Consider the following 19,381-nt stretch of genomic DNA (forward strand, 5'->3'; position numbering starts at 1 on the left):
CTGTATGACGGCTCCGTTTTATAACTTAATATGCACTTCTATTACATTAATACACTCATTTAGAACAAAGCTCTTTCAAACTTCGTTTAGAATTTTTCCCTCCTCCATCATTTCTATTTATTGTACTTTTACTGGCCAGCTTAACGTTGGCTAAGGCCGACTTTTCGTGCCCTGCTTCCCCCTATACTTAGCAAATGTTTAAATTACAACTCCTCAGGGCTATCTTACAAAAAAAGAATAACATCCATTACATACCATAGCAATCAAAGAGAGAGACTGAACAGCTCCTTAATATTTGTAAACTTACCTGTGTACCAACAACAACTATTTGAGGCAGTTGAACAGAATCGGCACCCACAGTATTAAAAACGTCTTGCAATTTATTTATCACAGGAATTAAAGCTTCCATTTTTGAGCTCTTTATCTCAGACTACTTGCATACACTGCTTTTTCATGGATACATTACGCAAAACAAAATATCATATGCAATCATTGCATGATCCACTGGATAAATTTCGTGTTTGTTACCATTAGCAGAAGCACCATGGAAAGCCGTTCACCTGATTGCACTGAACTTCCACAGCAAAATTTGTATAGCGCCCTCTATTACGAACACCACCTTAAGCCATTGCATATTTCATTTATCAAGTGCTGTTAGTATCAAAAGTTAATTTTAAGTAGTTTTTCTTAAAATAGGCTTGTTTGAAACACTAATTAAAAATGAAAGTACGTGTCCTGAGAAAATTGTGAGTGCAAACAAAAGTTGATAGCCAAGAATTGATAGTTAATCGAAAAGGTCATGGCTGAAGTAAAAGTCAAAGAGTAAACCCTATATTATACGTGCTGTACTATATTTTATGACAAATTTATGTTAGGGGTGTAAAACGAAAAGTAAGTATTACTGAATTCGTGCTGCAGACAACTTGATTTTATTACTTTGTTTATCCGGTTCCATTCTTAAAATAATTGAAAGTATGACATTATTCTTATTTATTATTTCTTAAAATGCTACGTAAAATTCATATAATTCCTGAAAAAATTTTGTTTACTTGCACACGATTGTGAACACAGCCTATAAACAGTAGCAAAATTATGCAATTTTTATTTGTTTACTTGATAAATCGTGTTTGAAACGAAACACAATAAGCCATGGAACCAAAGTAGATGTAAGACATGGGCCACATAGAAAGTGTATAGCAAAAATTTGAAGTGTGGAAAACTTCATAATTTTTCTGAAAAATGCATGAAACTATCAAATTTGGATTATATATAGTATTGGAGGGAGTACATGATGAGAGCCTTGTCGATCAATTCGGCCCTGGAAGGATTGTGCAAGGCTCAAGGGGTAGAATTTTTTTCAGCCTGGACTGTACTTGTTAACAGGAGAGATTGCTTCTACAGGGATGGGATACACTTAAATAGAAAGGGTGCAAGAATATTTGCTGATGCTATCGAGGCAGTGTTAGGTGGGTCGGAAAACTGCTAGTTTGGGGGGATACAAAGACTAATAGTTTAACAGTAACCGCAGGCAGAGGTGAAGGTGATTCTTGCACAACTTCTATTAGAATAAGAAGCGACCTGGAGCGAGGGGTGTTGGGGGTTTCAGGGACGGATGGCAGTCATCATGGAATAGTTGGGTATATGGGATGTGTTAGGGTAACAAGGAATAGGCATAGGAGCATGTATGCTTGCATGTATACCAATGCTAGAAGTATAGTAAATAAATTTGATGAATTTGAAGTGTTGGTCAAGACATCAAAGGCGGATATTGTTGGGATAGCAGAGACGTGGTGTCACAAAGATATAAGGAATGCAGAACTGGAATTTGGGGAGTACAATGTGTACAGGAAGGATAGACAGGACAGAAAGGGAGGGGGTGTTATGCTGTTAATTAAGAAAAACATAAAATCAAAGGAAGTGCACCCAGTTAATATAGATGAACAGTGCTCTGTTGAGTCAATTTGGTGCGAGATAAGCACTGCGAAAGGAAAAATAAGGGTAGGAGTGTGTTATAGGACTAATGACTTGAATGAGTACAATGAACAATTGTACAGAGAAATAGAGTGGGCCAGTAAATCTGAATGTCTTATAATGGGGGATTTTAACTTCCCAGATATTGACTGGAACTTGTGGGTTGGTCACTCACACACCAGTCAGACTTTTGTGGATTTATTGGATGATTGTTTTCTGCAGCAGCATGTTCGAGAGGCAACCAGAGAAAGTAATACTCTTGATCTGGTTATCAGCAGTGATCATTCGTGTATTAAGAATTTGCAGATAAAGGAACCACTAGGTGGCAGTGATCACAGTGTGCTGAAGTGGGATTTACTCAAAGAGGTAACTACCGTCAGGGGTAAAGGAAAGGGTTTTTGCTTCCGTAAAGGGGAGTACAGTGGTCTCAGATAGTTTTTAAATTCTGTACAGTGGGATCAACTGACGATGTTACCAACAGTAAATTCTAAGTGGGAAGCATTCAAGGAATTAATCGTGGAAGCTACTAGACTTTATATACCGATTAAGAAATATCGTTCAAGGTTTAGGCCTAAATGGTTATCAAATGAACTAATGAGACTCGTGACAGAGAAGAAAAATGCATGGGATGCATATAAATTATCAGGTGACGCAGAAGCCTGTGGCAGATATAAGCTAGTCTGTAATCAGGTCACAAAGGAGGTTCGGCAGGCGAAGGCGGATTACGAGAAATCTTGGGCAAAGGATGCTAAGAAAAACAGCAAGGATTTCTTTACTTATATAAACTCTAAAAGGAAGGGGATGAATATGATTGGTCCACTTGACATCGATGGTTCAACTGTTGATGATCCTGCTCAGATAGCAAACAAACTGAATGAGTATTTTGCATCTACATTCACACGTGAGGAATTATTACAGTTTGAAAATGGAAGAAGGTTATCAAATTGTAGCAGTGTGCTTAATGATTTTGTAATAACTGAGAGCAAAGTGGAGGAGAAATTGTTGAAGTTAAACATAAGAAAGGCACCTGGGGTGGATGGGATCTATCCAGTTATTTTAAAGGAGGCGGCAAAGCAACTAAGCAAACCCTTAGCCATAATTATGAGAGCATCCTTGGACTCAGGGGAGGTTCCCACGGACTGGAGATGTGCAAATGTGTCCCCAATTCACAAAGGTGGATCGAAGGGTGACACGAGTAATTACAGACCAGTTAGTTTAACTTCTGTTCCGGGTAAAATAATGGAGTCACTGGTTAAAGATGCATTGCAGGATCATCTAGACAAGACTGCAGCAATAATTCAAACACAGCATGGGTTTGTTAAGGGAAAGTCTTGTCTGACAAATTTGATTGGTTATTATGATGTGGTCACAAAGGAACTGGATGCGAAAAATAATTTTGATATCATATACTTGGATTTCAGGAAAGCTTTTGACACTGTTGCGCATGGAAGACTACTGTACAAATTGGAGCAGAATGGTATTAAGGGTAAGTTGCTACAATGGATAAAAGGATGGTTAAGTGGGAGAAGACAGAGGGTGGTAATCAATGGGTACTGCTCTTCATGGACTAATGTTATTAGTGGAGTCCCACAGGGTTCGGTGTTGGGTCCACTGTTGTTTTGTGTATTTATCAATGATATTGATGAAGGTATATCAGGCTTAATGTCGAAGTTTGCAGATGACACAAAGGTTGGCAGGGTTGTTAATGACAGTAATGGCAGTGTGCTACTGCAACAGGATCTAGATAATTTGGGCAGATGGGCTAAGAAGTGGCAACTGAAGTTCAACCTTGACAAATGCAAAGTACTGCATATGGGTAGAAGTAACCCCAGAGAAACGTACCAACTGTGTGGTACTACACTTAAGGTGGTAGAAAATGAAAAAGACCTGGGAGTAATTGTGCAGTCAGATATGAAGTTTTCTGAGCAATGCAGACAGGCTGCTAGGGCAGGTCATGGAGTTTTGTCAATGATATATAGGAATTTTGCTAGCAGGGAAAAGGAGGTGATTGTCCCTCTGTATAAGGCAATGGTCAGGCCACGCCTTGAGTACTGCGTACAGGTCTGGAGGCCTCATTTTAGGAAGGATGTAGATTTGCTTGAGCGTGTACAGAGAAGGGCAACACGATTGGTGAGGGGAATGAAGGGATTCTCTTACCAAGAGAGGCTTAAGTTCTGCAAATTGCAGTGGCTGGAGACTAGGCACCTGCGCGGTGATCTGATTGAGGTCTATAAGGCCTTGAATGGGTTGAGCACGCTGAATTCTGATGGGATCCTTCCACTTGTTCAGATTACGAACCTACGGGGACATAAGTTCAAATTAAGAAAGGACAGATGTAGAATAGATGTGCGGAAATTTGCCTTTAGCCAGCGGGTGGTTAATTGCTGGAACAAACTTCCATCTGTCGTTGTGGAAGTTGATAGGTTAAATAAATTTAAGGAGGAACTGGACAGGCATTTGGAGGGAATGGTGTGATGATTTTTTTTTTTTTTTTTTTTTGGCTGATGCTGCATAAGCTCCTACACTTGCTTTCTTGCATCATGTGCCACTACTACTACTACTACTACTACTATAAATCACATTATACTCATTCTATTTCTGCTAGGTGAAAGGTTTACAACCAAGAATTTGACATTTCACAATACCTTGAAGAAGTGATTATTAACTTAATTGAACATATAGGTAATATATACAAAACATAAAATGTATATCATGATACGATAATTTTTGGAGGTGAAGCTTTCACCAAAGATGCACAAGTTATATAAGTTTTTGGCGCAGTATAACCATAATCGTTTTTGTGCCAGTAAAATCAAAATCAATCAACAACTTATAAACTAAGGCTGATATCATACATGGATTATGTTGATTTAGTTATATGGTCTAGTTCAGACATTCTGCTTATCAATAAAGGCAATCTTTTAAGTCCAAAGACTATTTCATTATGTTTAACACCAACACTGCTGTTGTATTTTTAGCTTTTATTGCCATGGTGGAGATGGTTATTGAAACTGCATTATGTGGTTGATTATGAATGTCTTAGTTGTTAGTGAGCTGTACCAATCACAATAGTATTCACAGGATGCCAGCAAGAAACAGAATTTGAGATTGCTCAGTTCACCAGTGAGGTAAGGAACACCTGTCATAATAGTGCCAACTGAGCTTAATCATTAATTTACCTTTTATTTTAGTTTGACAGTACTGGTGACTTACCACTTGAGCTGTGACTAACTTCAAGGATGTCATTCATTTCTTCTAATTACATAGATTTGATTACTCCATGATTATCAAGAAAGGCAGGTCAGCACAGATATAGTAGACTGTCACTTATCTGGAATGAATTAACCTGAATCTGGAAGGCCAGCAAAAGTCTAAGTCAGATAACAAAAAGAAATATATGGAATTCATTATAGGTGTTGTTTGTTTACATTTTGTAATGTTACTCTAGAGAAGATCCTTAAATTTCTTACAAATCTCATCTCCTCTTTTTCTTTCTGTTTAATAGCTCACTCTAGTCATCCTTCAGCTTTACTACTGTATGGTTAATCTTAACATCCATTTCAGAGTTTGTTTAATTTGCATTTGTGTACATCCATAAAACTGAAATTTTTTTCAGTTGAATTTTTTTCTATTGAACAAACTTCAGGTCATCAATAACTGTGGATATGGTGCTGAACTATCAACTTGAATAAACCTCTATTTGACTACATTGAACAAGGAAATGCCACTTTTCACTGAAAAGATGCTTTATTATTTATGCACTTGGTTTACTTTACTGGCGCCTTTGTAGACAGGAGCAGCACTGCATAGCACACGCTTCTTGATTAGACTGGGGTTCGAGCCCGTGACCACCAAATATGGAGGATGCGGAAAGGTCAGGAAATGACCACCGCATATCTCCGGAGCAATATGGTCTTAGTTGCTAATGCTCCTAAAAACCAAATAATAACAACAACTTGGTTTACTTGCAGAAAAGTAAACCAAGGCAAAAAGTAAACTTCATAGTTTTCCTTTTTGAAAAAATGTGTAAATTAGCTTTTATGTCAAATTCTTCACACTGTAGTGTACAGGCACTCCCCAACTTATGTAAATTCAACTTTACGTAAGTTTTTGCTAGCTGGTGTAAACTGAAAAAAAATATGGAAATGTATTTTGTCTCCTGTAGGAATAAATGGAGGTATTCTGAAAATATCATAATTGAACTCAATAACACATTTTTTTTTTTTTTTTTTGATAATTTGTTCCATGACCTCAGAAGTTGAAATTTTCACTATATGACTAAGCTGTTTAACTCTCTACAAAGTCATTTTTATAAAGGAAATTGTATTAGTTCTATATAAATTTATGTCAAATAAGCACAACACTTATTTGTCAAATAATGCCAAAAAAATCACTTTTAACTAAAAGATGCAAAAACAAAACATGTGGCCAACACGTTTACAGACACTACTATTGGCTGAGAGGAAGGGTCCAGCTGGCAATTTGCACTTTCCACTTTATTGCATTTTCTGTTAGTGCAATCTAATTATAAATGGGTAGTAAACTCGATCTTATTGCATTTGCCATAATACCGATAACTTGAATTGTGTTGGTCTTTATGTTACTATGGTGAAATGTGTTTCCCCTTCGCTGAAATCTTCAATCCTATAAAAAACAAAAATAAATTTTCATAATCTTCTCTTTATTCCTTTTTACTTATTACAATGATGAAGGGAAAGCGACCAATGGAAAGTACAAGTGGTGGCAGTGCTAGGAAACGAAACAAAATTGATTTAGAAATGAAGATGAAATGATTAATTAATAAGTAAGAAGCATATATTACATAGGAATTAGGTCATGCTGCTTCAACAGTGAATACTGTTTTAAAGGACAGTGCACTGTCCTTTACCATGTCCTTATACCATGTCTTTAACATGTTATAAAATAACATGTTAAAGAATCAATGCATTTAAGATAAACAGTGATCACAAAACATCGTTCAGGTGCTATATCAAAGATGGAAAAGCTATTAATAATATGGATGGAAAATCAGATTCAGAAGCAAGTGCCCCTGAGTCCAATGGCCATTCAAGCAAAAGCAAGAAGTATTTATGAAGATATTAAGGATAAGTACGGCGAACCCCAAGCCAAGTTCGTGGCAAGCAATGAGTGGTTTAATAGGTTCAAGCATCATGCTGGTTTCCATATGTTAAAGGAAAGTTTTTGTAATTGCACACTTTTGTAATTTTGTATACTTTTGAAATTTTTCCTGTGCATGAGATAAAAAAATTGTGTTTACATGTTCGTCAAACATTTCTTTTTTGCTTCAATCAAATTCAGTGCACATAGTTGCAAGAGCTGCATAAGCCTTTAAGGAAATTCCAGCTTACATAAAATTCGACTTACGTGGAGTTCCGTGGAACGCACTCCTTATGTAATTGAGGAAGTGGCTGTATATTTATTAATATGAATAAAGTACATATACATGTATTTGTGCTGCTGAAGCCAAGTTGTCAAACAGCAGACTACTGTAGTAACATGTTTGAGTTGACCATAGTTCAAGGTCATATGACTGCCAAATACAGTGATGTTCTTGTATTCCCTCTGTCTTTTATAACTCCTCGGATCCTGTGTGATCATTCCAGATTATAAACAGGTTTAAAAAATAAATAAGAAACAGAAAAAATAAATTTTATTTTATTTTAATTATTTTTTATATAAATATCTTTCTTGCATGTTATCTGGGAAAATTTCCCAACTTCCCCAGGTAATTGGTAGTCCACAATACATTATATTTATATGTGAATATGAGTTTTCACTTTATTGGATTTAATTTGATAAATAAATTGCTAATCATAACTAGTCCTGCATTAGTATGTTTTTTGTATTTTTGAATTATTCCTGTTATTGGCATGGTCCTATGCCAAGCACTGGGAAAGGAAAAATGAGAGTAGGTGTGTGTTAGAGGCCTAATGAATCTGATGAGTATAATGAGTAATTGTGCAGAGAAATAGAGTGGGCCAGTAAATTAGTGTGTCTTATAATGGCATATTTTAATTTCCCAGATATTGACTGGAATTTGTGGGTTGGTCGCTCACACACTAGCAAAGCTTTTGTGGATTTATTGGATGATTGTTTTCTACAGCAGCATGTTTGGGAGGCAACTAGAGGGAGTAATACTCTTGATCTGATTATCAGTAGTGATTCTTCATGCATCAAGAATCTGCAGATAAAGGAACCGCTAGGTGGCAGTGATCACAGTGTGCTGAAGTGGGATTTACTCAAAGAAGTAACTATCACCAAGGGTAAAGGGAAGGGTTTTTGCTTTCATAAAGGAGACTACGGTGGTCTGAGACAGTATTTAAATTCTATACAGTGGGACCAACTGATGATGTTACCAACAGCAAATTCAAAATGGGACACATTCAAAGAATTACTCTTGGAAGCTACTAGGCTTTTCATACCAAAAAAGAAATATTGTTCAAGATTTAAGCCTAAATGGATGTCAGATGAACTAATTAGACATGTGACAGAGAAGAAAAATGCATGGGAAAACTGAGAGTAAAGTGGAGGAGAAATTGTTGAAGATAAACACAAAAAGGCACCTGGGGTGGATGGGATCTATCCAGTTATATTAAAGGAGGCAGCAAAGGAAGTAAGCAAACCCTAAGCCATAATTATGAGAGCTTCCCTGGACTCAGAGAAGGTACCCATGGACTGTAGATGTGCAAATGTGACCCCAATCCATAAAGGAGGATCAAAGGGAGACACAGGTAATTACAGACCTGTTAGTTTAACTTCTGTTCCAGGGAAATTAATGGAGGCACCGGTTAAAGAAACATTGCAGGATCATCTAGACAAGACTTCAGTTATAGCGCGGACACAGCATGGATTTGTTAAGGGAAGTCTTGTCTGACTAATTTGATTGGATACTATGATGTAGTCACAAAGGAACTGGATGCAAAGAATAACTTTGATATCATATATTTGGATCTTAAAAAAGCCTTTGATACTGTTGCACAGGGAAGACTGCTACACAAATTGGAGCAGTGTGGCATTGGAGGCAAATTGCTGCTATGGATAAAGGGATGGTTGAATGGGAGAAGACAGAGAGTGGTAATCAATGGACACTGCTCTTCGTGGACTAATGTTATTAGTGGAGTCCCTCAGGGTTGGGTCCATTGTTGTTTTCTGTATTTATAAATGATATTGATGATGGTATATAAGGCTTAATGTCCAAGTTTGCAGACGATACAAAGGTTGGCAGGGTTGTTAATGACACTACACTGCTGCAACAGGATCTAGAAAAGTTGAGCAGATGGGCTGAGAGGTGGCAAATGAATTTTAACATTGACAAATGTAAAGTACTACATACGGGAAGCAGTAATCCCAGAGTAACGTATCAACTCTGTGGTACTACACTGACAGTGTTAGAGAATGAAAAGGACCTGGGGTAATTGTGCAGGCAGATATGAAGTTTTCTGAGCAGTGCAGACAGTGTGCAATAGTAGCTCATGGTGTCTTGTCAGTGATATACAGGAATTTTTCTAGCAGGGATAAGGAAGTGATTATCTCTTTGTATAAGGCAATGGTTAGGCCACACCTTGAGTACTGTATACAGGTCTGGAAGCCTCATTTTAAGAAGGATGTAGAATTGTTGGAATGAGTACAGAGAGGAGCAACAAGATTAGTGAATGGAACAAAGGGTTGCTCTTATGAAGAAAGGCTTAAGTTTTGCAAATTACAGTGTCTGGAGACTAGGCACCTGTGAGGTGATCTGATTGAGGTGTATAAAGCCTTGAATGGTTTGAACATGCTCAATGCGGATGGGATTCTTCCTCTTGCTCAGAGCTCAGAATAATCGCCTGAGATGGCATAAATTCAAATTGAGGAAAGACGGTTGTAGGATAGATGTTCAGAAGTTTGCCTTTAGCCATCGGGTGGTTGATTCGTGGAACAAACTTCCATCTGTCGTTGTAGAAGTTGATAACTTAAATAGATTCAAGACAGAACTTGATAAACATTTGGAGCGAGTTGATGGGTGAAATAAGGGGGGGGTTTTTTTTGGCTTATGCTATATAACCTTGCTTTCTTGCTTCATGTGCCTTTGCTAATGCTAATACCATTGCACCACAAAATTCATTTTGTTACAGTGCAATCTATAAAACTGCTTCTTTGGTATATATTTAACACCCAGGGGCACCATCTGATGCTTGGGTTATGCATTGCAATTCTTATAACAGCCTACCTAGTATATGAAATAGAAGTGACTTTATCATATATTAGGCAGTCTGTTATTTATTTTAAAATATTCTCAAGAGGCATTAATTCATTTATCCTGCTATATTACCAGCCTATTCATTTTGTGCCTGTAGAAAGATTTTGGTAGCTGTAGTAGCATTTCTGTGGCTATATTGACAACCTCATCATCAAAGCTAAACCTTAAATCTTTGCACCTTCAACTTTTATTTAAGTTCTTCAAATGTGGCAGTCACAAAGAAACAGATCTAGAATGTATGATAGATGAAAGAATCAGTGTACAGTGTTTCTGTAAACCCATCAAAAAAAAAAAAATGAAAGAAAAAAAGAAGGCACATACAGTGGTATAATTGTCACTTCCTCGCACCTTGCAAATAGCAACTGAGACTCATCAGATTTGGATGAAGTATTCGAATACTTGCCAGTCCAGATTTGTCATTTCACTTCTGTGGAGAAACTTAACTTCAGGACTTCTCAGACAGTACAGTGGTTATGTCAATAGTTACTAACTTTTGATTTTATTTCTGTAGCCACATTCTTGACTGTCTCATTAAGTGTAACCTATAGCTCCAGATGGATTTGATGCCAAAACAGTATGTTTGTCATCCAGTTAACAGCTTATTGGGGGGAAGGGGGCCTCTGCCCAAAAAATAGTCAGTGTCTGTGGGTTTGTCACTCATTTGGAAAGATCCTAGTTCATATCCTATCAAGGACTGGAGAAAGTTTTAAAGGCATTTTTACTCATAGACTGTAATTATCCAATCTTAGATAGAAGTATAGGATTTTACCATGAGGTGCTTCAGGCTGACCATCCCACAAAATATACAAACCAGCAATGGGCATGTGGGTCTGCGGACGTACAAGATGTGGCAATAAAATTCCCAGACTGATGATGTTGTAATCATGTTCAATGAGTTTTAAAATAAATGGAAGTGATACGTTGTAGTACAAACTTCCTCCAACAGATGGTGGTACAGAGATTGTTCAGTAGGCTGACAGGTTGCAAGAGGTGCCAATTTAGTAGTATTAACTTTCCATGTTGCAATGGAACAGTGAATGAATATTAAATTTTGCTTTAAACATGGAAAAATCTGCAACGGAAAGATATGAAATGTTAAAAACTGTTTATGGTGATGAAACATTAAGTTGTACTAGTGTGCTTGAATGATATAAGTGGTTCAAAGATGGACATGAGTATGTTTGCAGTGACTCAAGAGGTCATCATTTGATCCTCATCGTGATGGCTGATGAACTGGATATGAAAAATGGAGATGATTAGTCAAATTCTGCATGAAGGTTTAGAGAAAAATGGGAGGTCAGTGCAACATTTTTTCTCCATAACCTCACGTATGAGCAGAATGAACAAAGAGTGTCATCGTGCAAAGTCTTCATCCAGACTTGCTGAAACTAATTTTTTCAGCTGTATTGTATTGTCACTGAAAATGAGTGTTGGGTGGGTGTTTCTGTATGACCCAGAGATGAAGCATCAGAGCATGCAGTGGACTTCAAAATCATCACCAAGGCCCAAAAGTTTTGCTTACAGAAGTCTATGCTGATCATGTTTTTCAATAAATGGTGTGATTCACAAGGAATTTGTACCAGAAGGGGGAGAAAGTCAATGCTGCATTCTACAAACATGCGCAAAGACCATTGAAGCACATTTGTTATGTGAGGCTACAATTTTGAGAGACAGGCAGTGTTGCACAACAGTGTCCCCCCCCCTCAATTCTGCACTTGTTTTGAAGGCATTTTGATATATGGCATTCTACAGATTAGCCATCCACCCTACAGACATCCTGTTTAGTTAAAATGAAAATTGACTTTTCTACTGTGTAAATTTGGAGATAAATACCGTCAGTTACAGAAAAAAGGTTTTCACTGATGTTTTAAAAAATGATGAAATGTATAAAAAAAGCTGCTTTTGTTTCATCCCCAAAGCATAAAATCTCTACTGCATTCCTTGTAGTATTCAGGTCAAATGCAGTGGAATTCCAATTGCATTCCACCTTGTGGTGACACTTCAAATTTTTCTTCAGAATTTTGAATGAAAGAAATATATGGAGGAATGTATTAAAAGTCACAAAACAAATTCACATGAACATGAGAAACATGTCTCTAATTTTTTCACATGTTAAAAAAATATTAATTTAATAAAAAACATTTTTTGAGAAAATACATGAAAGAAAAACTGTGTTCAACAAAAGTAATAGAAAGAGTAGCATTTCTAGTTAAAAATGAATAACAGAGAATTTACTTTAATGAAAAAATAGAAAATTTTAATTCATTGAATAGTGTAAATTTTATTATTATGAGTTTGGAAGTGATCACAGAATATGAATCCCTATGAAAGAATACATCACAAAATGTGGCACTCAGTAGCAAGAAAAAACTTCATATATGGCTTCAACAATTCACAATGAATTTATTGAATTCATGGGATTGACGATTTTCATCAAAGAAATTATTTCTTTGAAATTTATATTTTGAAAATAATATTTCCATGATTTTGAATTAAAATCACAGAAAGATTATTCTCTCAGTGTTGATTCAACTCCTGATTATCCACTAATGGTCTATTATTATTAGATATGTGAATAAAAATGGATAAGTAGAACAATTTTAACTTTATAACAGTGGGCACATATCCAAGCAAATGGTAAACAATACTGTATGTAGTTTTTGAAAAGAAACGTGATATTAATATTGCTGATTGTCACAAATATTCTTAGAATAATATCACAAACTTGTCTGGTATTTATAAATGACTAAGTGTTAATAAAATTGAGAAATGCTTTGGCTGAATTTATTCCTTGTACTTGCCATTTTTAAAATTTGATTTGAACCTTGTGAAGAATTGTTTATTTATTCATTCATTCATTTTTATTGACAGAAAATATGTGCAGCTTTTTTGTCGCTTCTACAAGTCAGTGGAATTATTTAACAGAACACTTAAATAAAGAATACAAATTAATAAAGCGACTTTCTTTCATAAGATGTTCAGCATGAGCTGAAGCATGTGATAGTGAAAAGTTGTACCAGTGTTTTGGCTTGTTCAGAAAATATAAATAATACCAACAAAAAGAATACTAAAAATCTACAAGCTAGTGGAATAAAAAATAAAATGGAGAAATTGGAGTCCATAATAATGATTTTAATTTGGAAAGACATATTGGAATGTTTAGATAAGGTAAATAAAAAAATGCAAGCCGTTAATGCAAATCTAATTAAAGTTACTGATTCATACAGACAGAGTATTTATCTCTACTAAAAAGTTCTTTTCAGTTTTATGAACATAAAGTGAAATTTGTTTTTGTTAGGAAAGAACAGTCCTCAGAATATAAAAAAATTCAAAAACAATAAAATAAAATTACATTTTGGTGAGTAAACACAAGTAACAAAAAATGTTGATGAGTGAAAATTTTTGGGGAAAAAAAATTTTTTTTCATGATAATAGAAGCACTTATACAGGAGCTAGAAAACAAAAAATTATAATTTTCATTTTTGGCAGAAAATTTTAGTTTCACTGAAAATTTAAAGAAAAAGAAAATACACGGCGTTATTAGAAAAATTTAAAGAACTTGACTTTTAAGTTTATGATTTAGTTGAAAATCTATATAACATTATTACTGAATTTTAAGTATTATATTGGTATCAGCAAAAAATAACAGTTTTGAATATGTTTAAATTGGTGAAGAAAAATCAATTAGAATATTTTGATTTTATTTAGAATTTGTTTTGAACATTTCCAGCGGTTATAAAATGGTCTATAAAAAAAAGTATTTTTCTGCATTAAGTAGGGTCAGAAACTACTTAAGGAGTAATTTAAATAAAACAAATTGGTATATTTGTTCCTATTAATGTATATATTGAAAATGATATTTTAGGAAACATGTTTAGTTTGAAACTGTTAGTTTGAAAGAAGACACAGATGAAATTTTTTCAGAAAATCAAATTTTTGAGCATAACTTTATTGTATATTAAAAATAAATGTGTGCTTTATTTGTTAAAAGTCAAATTTGCATAATAAATCAATTCAAAATTTACTGGACATTTTTTTTTTTGCTTGAAAATGGATGGTAAATTTTCACATGCCTAAGAGCATTCAAGATGTAATTCTTCCCCTGGTAGTGGAAACAGGGGAAGAATTACAGAAATCCATGCTGTGATAATGTATCCCCAATTCATGATTTCACATTGTGAATTGGGGATACATTTGCACATCTCCAATCCTTAGGGACCTCCCCTGAAACTAGGGCTTACAATACCAGTCAAAATCTTGAAACCAGTATTCCAAAGACAAACATTTTTCTCCATAAATTTTGATGACAATTAGGTGCAATAAAGTGCAAAAAAAAACAAGTACTGTAATTACTTGAATTCATGTTTATTTAAAACTTTTATTACGATAATAAATATTCTGAAAAAAATTATTAAAAACACAGTTAATCTACAAACAAAAAAAATCGCATGTGTACCCGTATGCACAAAAGGTGTTTTGCATGTAAAATATCTTTGACGACACCACTAAATTTTGAACAGCTAGAACCTAAATCATGAATGATGCAATTTATGCTCACGCCTGCTACTTACTCTACCGAATCAATGTTAGTGATAAATAGGATACACATGCCTGCTGCTTACTCTGCTGATTCAACATTTGGAAGAGGTTAGGCCAATAGCCTAATTACCCATTTGTTGAATAGTATGATTGCAACAATACAAGTATTTGTATTGTTACAATCATACTGTCATGCTTTGTCACAAATTACACATGCAGCTCTACAAAATCTGCAAGAAATGACAGTATCCACGCATAATAAGCTATCAAACCTATGACTTGGCTCAGGATCTCAACGAGTACAAGTGCGATATGGTAACGCTGCATATTCCATTTCGCAGTGAGGAAACAGAGATACTGTCAGGGATGAAATATGTCAAGATCTACGACGACAATGAAGAGCTCATGCTAAATCGTAAATTGTGTGAATCGGACTTGGACATTCGCAAAATGATTGAAATTTGTAAAGCGACTGTGAGAAGAAAAACCATTTTGAAACTTTTACAATCACCCAAACAGCGAGATGAATGAGGATCTAAAGCTCGCCACGCTCAACCGACTCAAATCAATTGCAAAGAAAGGCAAAAACTTGATGACCAGCAAGGACTTCTGCAACTTAATGAGAATGGTCAATGACAAACAAAAGATTCTACTCATACTTGTAATTTGGAGTCTGTTATCTCCCAATTGCAAACCGATTCAAATATATTTGACTGACCCAACTGGTTGCAGAAAAACATTTATGATTTGCTTCTTGGTGGAACTATACAACCCCTTCAGTAATACAGACGGGTATTATAATGTCTACATTACATGCGCTTCAACTGGTAAGGCTGAAGCGCATGTAATGTAATGATCTTGGATGTGCTCAGAACTGGCATAAACCAGCTCTGAACACATCCAATATCACTGCCCTCAAGATATCCATTTCTCTGGTTACCAAAAGGTTTCTATCATGGGTAGCAATGTTTAGCCCAAAGCCACCTAAGTGGTATGCCCTGAATCATAAATGTTTTTCTGCAACCAGCTGGTTTATGCCAGCTCTGAGCACATCCAATATCTTCTCCCATGATCCTTTGCGAGATTGCCTCTCCCGACTCCGTTTTTTCTTTGTTTTGAAACGGGAATGACATCATTTCAAATCATGACAAATTGATTTTACTACCGTCCGAAATTCAGTAGGTGCCGCCAGATTTGTTTACACATCAAAAATACATTTTGATACTATAAAGTTCAGTTATGTTTAAGCATTCATACTGCCAGTCCAAATAAAGTGAGCTGTTAAGAAACATAAGCAATCAATAGAGTTATTGTTTAAACTAGATCTAATCTACATATTTGATCAACGGCAGAAAACGCCCTTTCGGGTTCTATGCTGGATGATGTACTGAGTCATAGACAATCTCAGTCCATATTTTCTAGGCTTTGAACTTTTTTAGCAGGATTAATTAAAAGTATTTCATTAATTGCCGACTCAAGTTTATCTTTTAAAATCTCATTAGAGTCAAGCAATTTCTTATATTGGAAAGAATTTGTGGAATGCTGATGTTCTTTTCCATGTTGGACTTCCAGGGTTGAATTCTGTTCATCATTTTCTGAAGGAGAAATACGTTTTATTAAGCGAAGTATAATTTTCACTATAGTATCTTTACTGAGTCTGGGAGAGAGCAAAGAGTGGGGATAAGAAATAAAGAAGAAAGCAAAGAGTGCAGATAAGGAATTCTTCGCATATATAAATGTAAAGAAGAGAAGGACAAATCAGATCGGTCTCATATGTAATTGTGTGGGATAGTATTAGATACCAAAACTTATGTTGCAGATGAACTCAACAGTTACTTTGCCTCCATATTTACAGAAGCAAAACCTTTTATGTCAATGATCGCATATGGGAATGAAGTGGAAAAATATGTAATCAATGATATTGAAATTTCACATGATTATTTAATGAAAAAACTTTCGCACCTGCAGGCGTGTAAGGCTCCTGGTGTTGATGACATATACCCTATAATCTTAAGGGAGGCGACAAGTGGGTATCGAACCATTGAAGCTAATAATGAGAGCATCGCTGGGCTCGGAGAAATTCCGTTGGATTGGAAAACTGCCACCGTATCGCCAATACATAAAGGCAGTTCTAAGAGTGAAGTGGGAAATTACCGACCAGCCAGTCTAACTTCAGTAGTAGGGAAAATGATGGAGGCAATGATCAAGGGTGGGATTCAGGATCATTTAGATAGAAATGGGATTCTGAAGGATACACAGCATGGTTTTGTAGAAGGAAAATCATGTTTAACAAATCTGGTTAGCTATTTTGACAGGGTCACTCGTGAGCTGGAGTTCGGGAATAATTTCGTCTTTGTGTATTTAGATTTCAGCAAAGCATTTGACTCACTGAGTCAAATGCTTTGCTGAAATGAATGGTTACTTTATAAGCTGGAACAGGTTGGAATCACAGAGAAAATCCTTAGATGGATAGCAGTATGGCAGAGGGTTGAGATAAATGGTTATTCCTCAGATTGGGTTAATGTAAGGAGTGGGGTTCCTTGGGGAACCCCACTCCTTACATTAACCCAATCTGAGGAATATGTTTCCATCAGTATTGGGACCAGTGTTGTTTTTGATTTTCTGAAATGACATCAAGGAAGGGATAGAGGGCGTGATGCTAAATATGCAGATGATGTAAAGATCAGTAGAGTAGTTAATGATTTGCCAAGCAGAGTTTCTTCAGAGTGATTTAGATAGACTTCAAGGATGGTCAGAAAAGTGGCAGCTGTGATTTAATGCAGCAAAATGCAAGGTCTTACACCTGGGAAAGAGGAACCCCAAAATAACTTTTACATTTGGTGGAGTTGAACTAAAGTGAGTAGTGGAAGGAAGAGACTTGGGAGTTACGATACAGTCAGACATGTAGTTCTCCAAGCATTGTGGACAGGTTGCAAGGAAGGTCCATGGTATCTTATCAATGATTTATCAAACATTTGCTAGTAGAGATAAGGACAGCATAATCCCATTATATAAGGCTATTATTACACACACTTGGAATACTTTAAAATCGCTTTAAATCACACTTTAAATCTGCTGAAAGTCACTGTAACATATCGTCTTGAAAGTAACTCCTCTTCTGAGCTTAACTGAAAAGTCAGTTGAAAGCAGCATATTCAAAGTTCACTACAGTAAAATTTGTCGGAGTTCAAATATGCTAAGCCCTACCCAGAAGAATGCCATGTGTGCCGGAAAAACCACGTGTAGCCAGTGTCAAAAGCCTGCATTTCTCACTGTGCAGTGTGTCAGCTGCTCACTTAGCCTAGGGGCTTGCTGCGTAAATAATCTCTCAAAATTGTCAGCTTCTAAGCGAAAATTGTACCTGTGCCAAGCATGCAAAACACCTATACATAAGAAGGTACCACCAAATAGAAGGATGAAAACAAAAGGAAAGGAAACGCAACCTGATAACTCCACTAACATAGATAAAGCGAAGCCTCTTTCGGTAACCAACGCTGGCAACAGTTTTGTTAGTCCTGCAGTCTTATACAGCCCACTGAACTCCATAGTTGTCAATGAAATTGAATCTGCATGTGAGGTGCCACCCAGCATTCAAAGATTCTATGTTTCAAAGATTCTTCGACGTACTATTAGCTCGTAAAACAGACGACCTGATGCCGGCAAAAACACCCGGACATAATGAGAATGACAAAATAGCCGGCGAACACAGCCAACCTGCCACGTCTACACTAATATCTAGAATGAATTTTGATATCGGGATACAGCCTCCCGTGAATGGGAATTACGATGCTAATGTCGATGGCAATGTTACCGCCTCCATTAAGCCAGTTACGTTCCGAACGCAACTCTACAGAAATCAATGCAGGCAGTGGCCATACTAGTGATAGTATTATGTATGTCAACCAACATTATAATGAAACCCTGACTGATACTGCTTCTAACAGTGGAAATACTATTGTAAATGTAAATTTAAATGAATACAACCAAATAAATAACAGCATGAGTCTAGATGCCCCAAGTGAAATATCAAACTTGGCTGCGGAACCTTGCCTAGGAACCAAAGAAAAAGCTGAGTACCAACAACCAGATAATACTATTCTCCTCCGCCTAGACAACCAAAAACTAGAACTCATCGCGAACGAAATAAGGTATCTAATCATCAACACTCTAGATAGTCAACTAATGTCTCTAGTCAAAGCCAAATTATTTAAACTCACTGCAGATCACGACAATCAGGGTATGATGGTGAATACCCCCAGGGTCAATTCACACACATGATATCAACCAAGCATGAGGTCACGTAATGGTCATGATACTTAAGGCACCCAAAACCGTCAACACATGATGAGTTGTGTTCAACCAGTTCCAGAAGCTGGTGTTATCAACCGTATAATTCCTTTGCTAGAAATTGAATCTCAGAATTGGCAGCATTCTAATCTATCAGTATCTCATGGGGATAAACTTAGCACAAGCAATTCATGTCATGGAATGGAGAAGTTAAGTCTCACACCTGCATCGAGTGACTGCTGTGTGAATAATATCATTTTTCCGACATTAATTAAATGCGGTAGGTCCTAAGGCCAGATTTCTCAACACAAACCAACCGAGTTTCAG

General features: G+C 36.2%; 2 protein-coding genes across 4 annotated transcripts in view; one reads left to right on the top strand and one right to left on the bottom strand.

The window, feature by feature from the left end:
- Drp1 (dynamin related protein 1) overlaps positions 1 to 513 on the bottom strand; it is a 217,632-nt gene extending 217,119 nt beyond the window's left edge. Inside the window, exon 1 of the mRNA XM_090368989.1 lies at positions 308 to 513. Within this exon, the coding sequence (XP_090225115.1) occupies positions 308 to 409 (102 nt within the window). The 5' untranslated portion in view covers positions 410 to 513. The remainder of the gene's footprint in view (positions 1 to 307) is intronic.
- Positions 514 to 627: 114 nt separating this feature from the next.
- LOC150090174 (adiponectin receptor protein-like) overlaps positions 628 to 19,381 on the top strand; it is a 155,701-nt gene continuing 136,947 nt past the window's right edge. For 2 of the 3 annotated variants that reach the window (XM_090368990.1, XM_090368993.1), the window contains exon 1: positions 628 to 891. The gene's annotated coding sequence lies outside the window, so the exon portion shown is untranslated. Of the gene's footprint in view, positions 892 to 13,345; positions 13,397 to 19,381 lie in introns of those variants that run through there. The other variant, XM_090368992.1, reaches the window with a different exon arrangement.

This window comes from Mastigoproctus giganteus, chromosome 2 (genome assembly GCF_048544385.1).
Source record: "Mastigoproctus giganteus isolate SK-2022 chromosome 2, ASM4854438v1, whole genome shotgun sequence".
Classification (NCBI taxonomy): Eukaryota; Metazoa; Arthropoda; class Arachnida; order Uropygi; family Thelyphonidae; genus Mastigoproctus; species Mastigoproctus giganteus.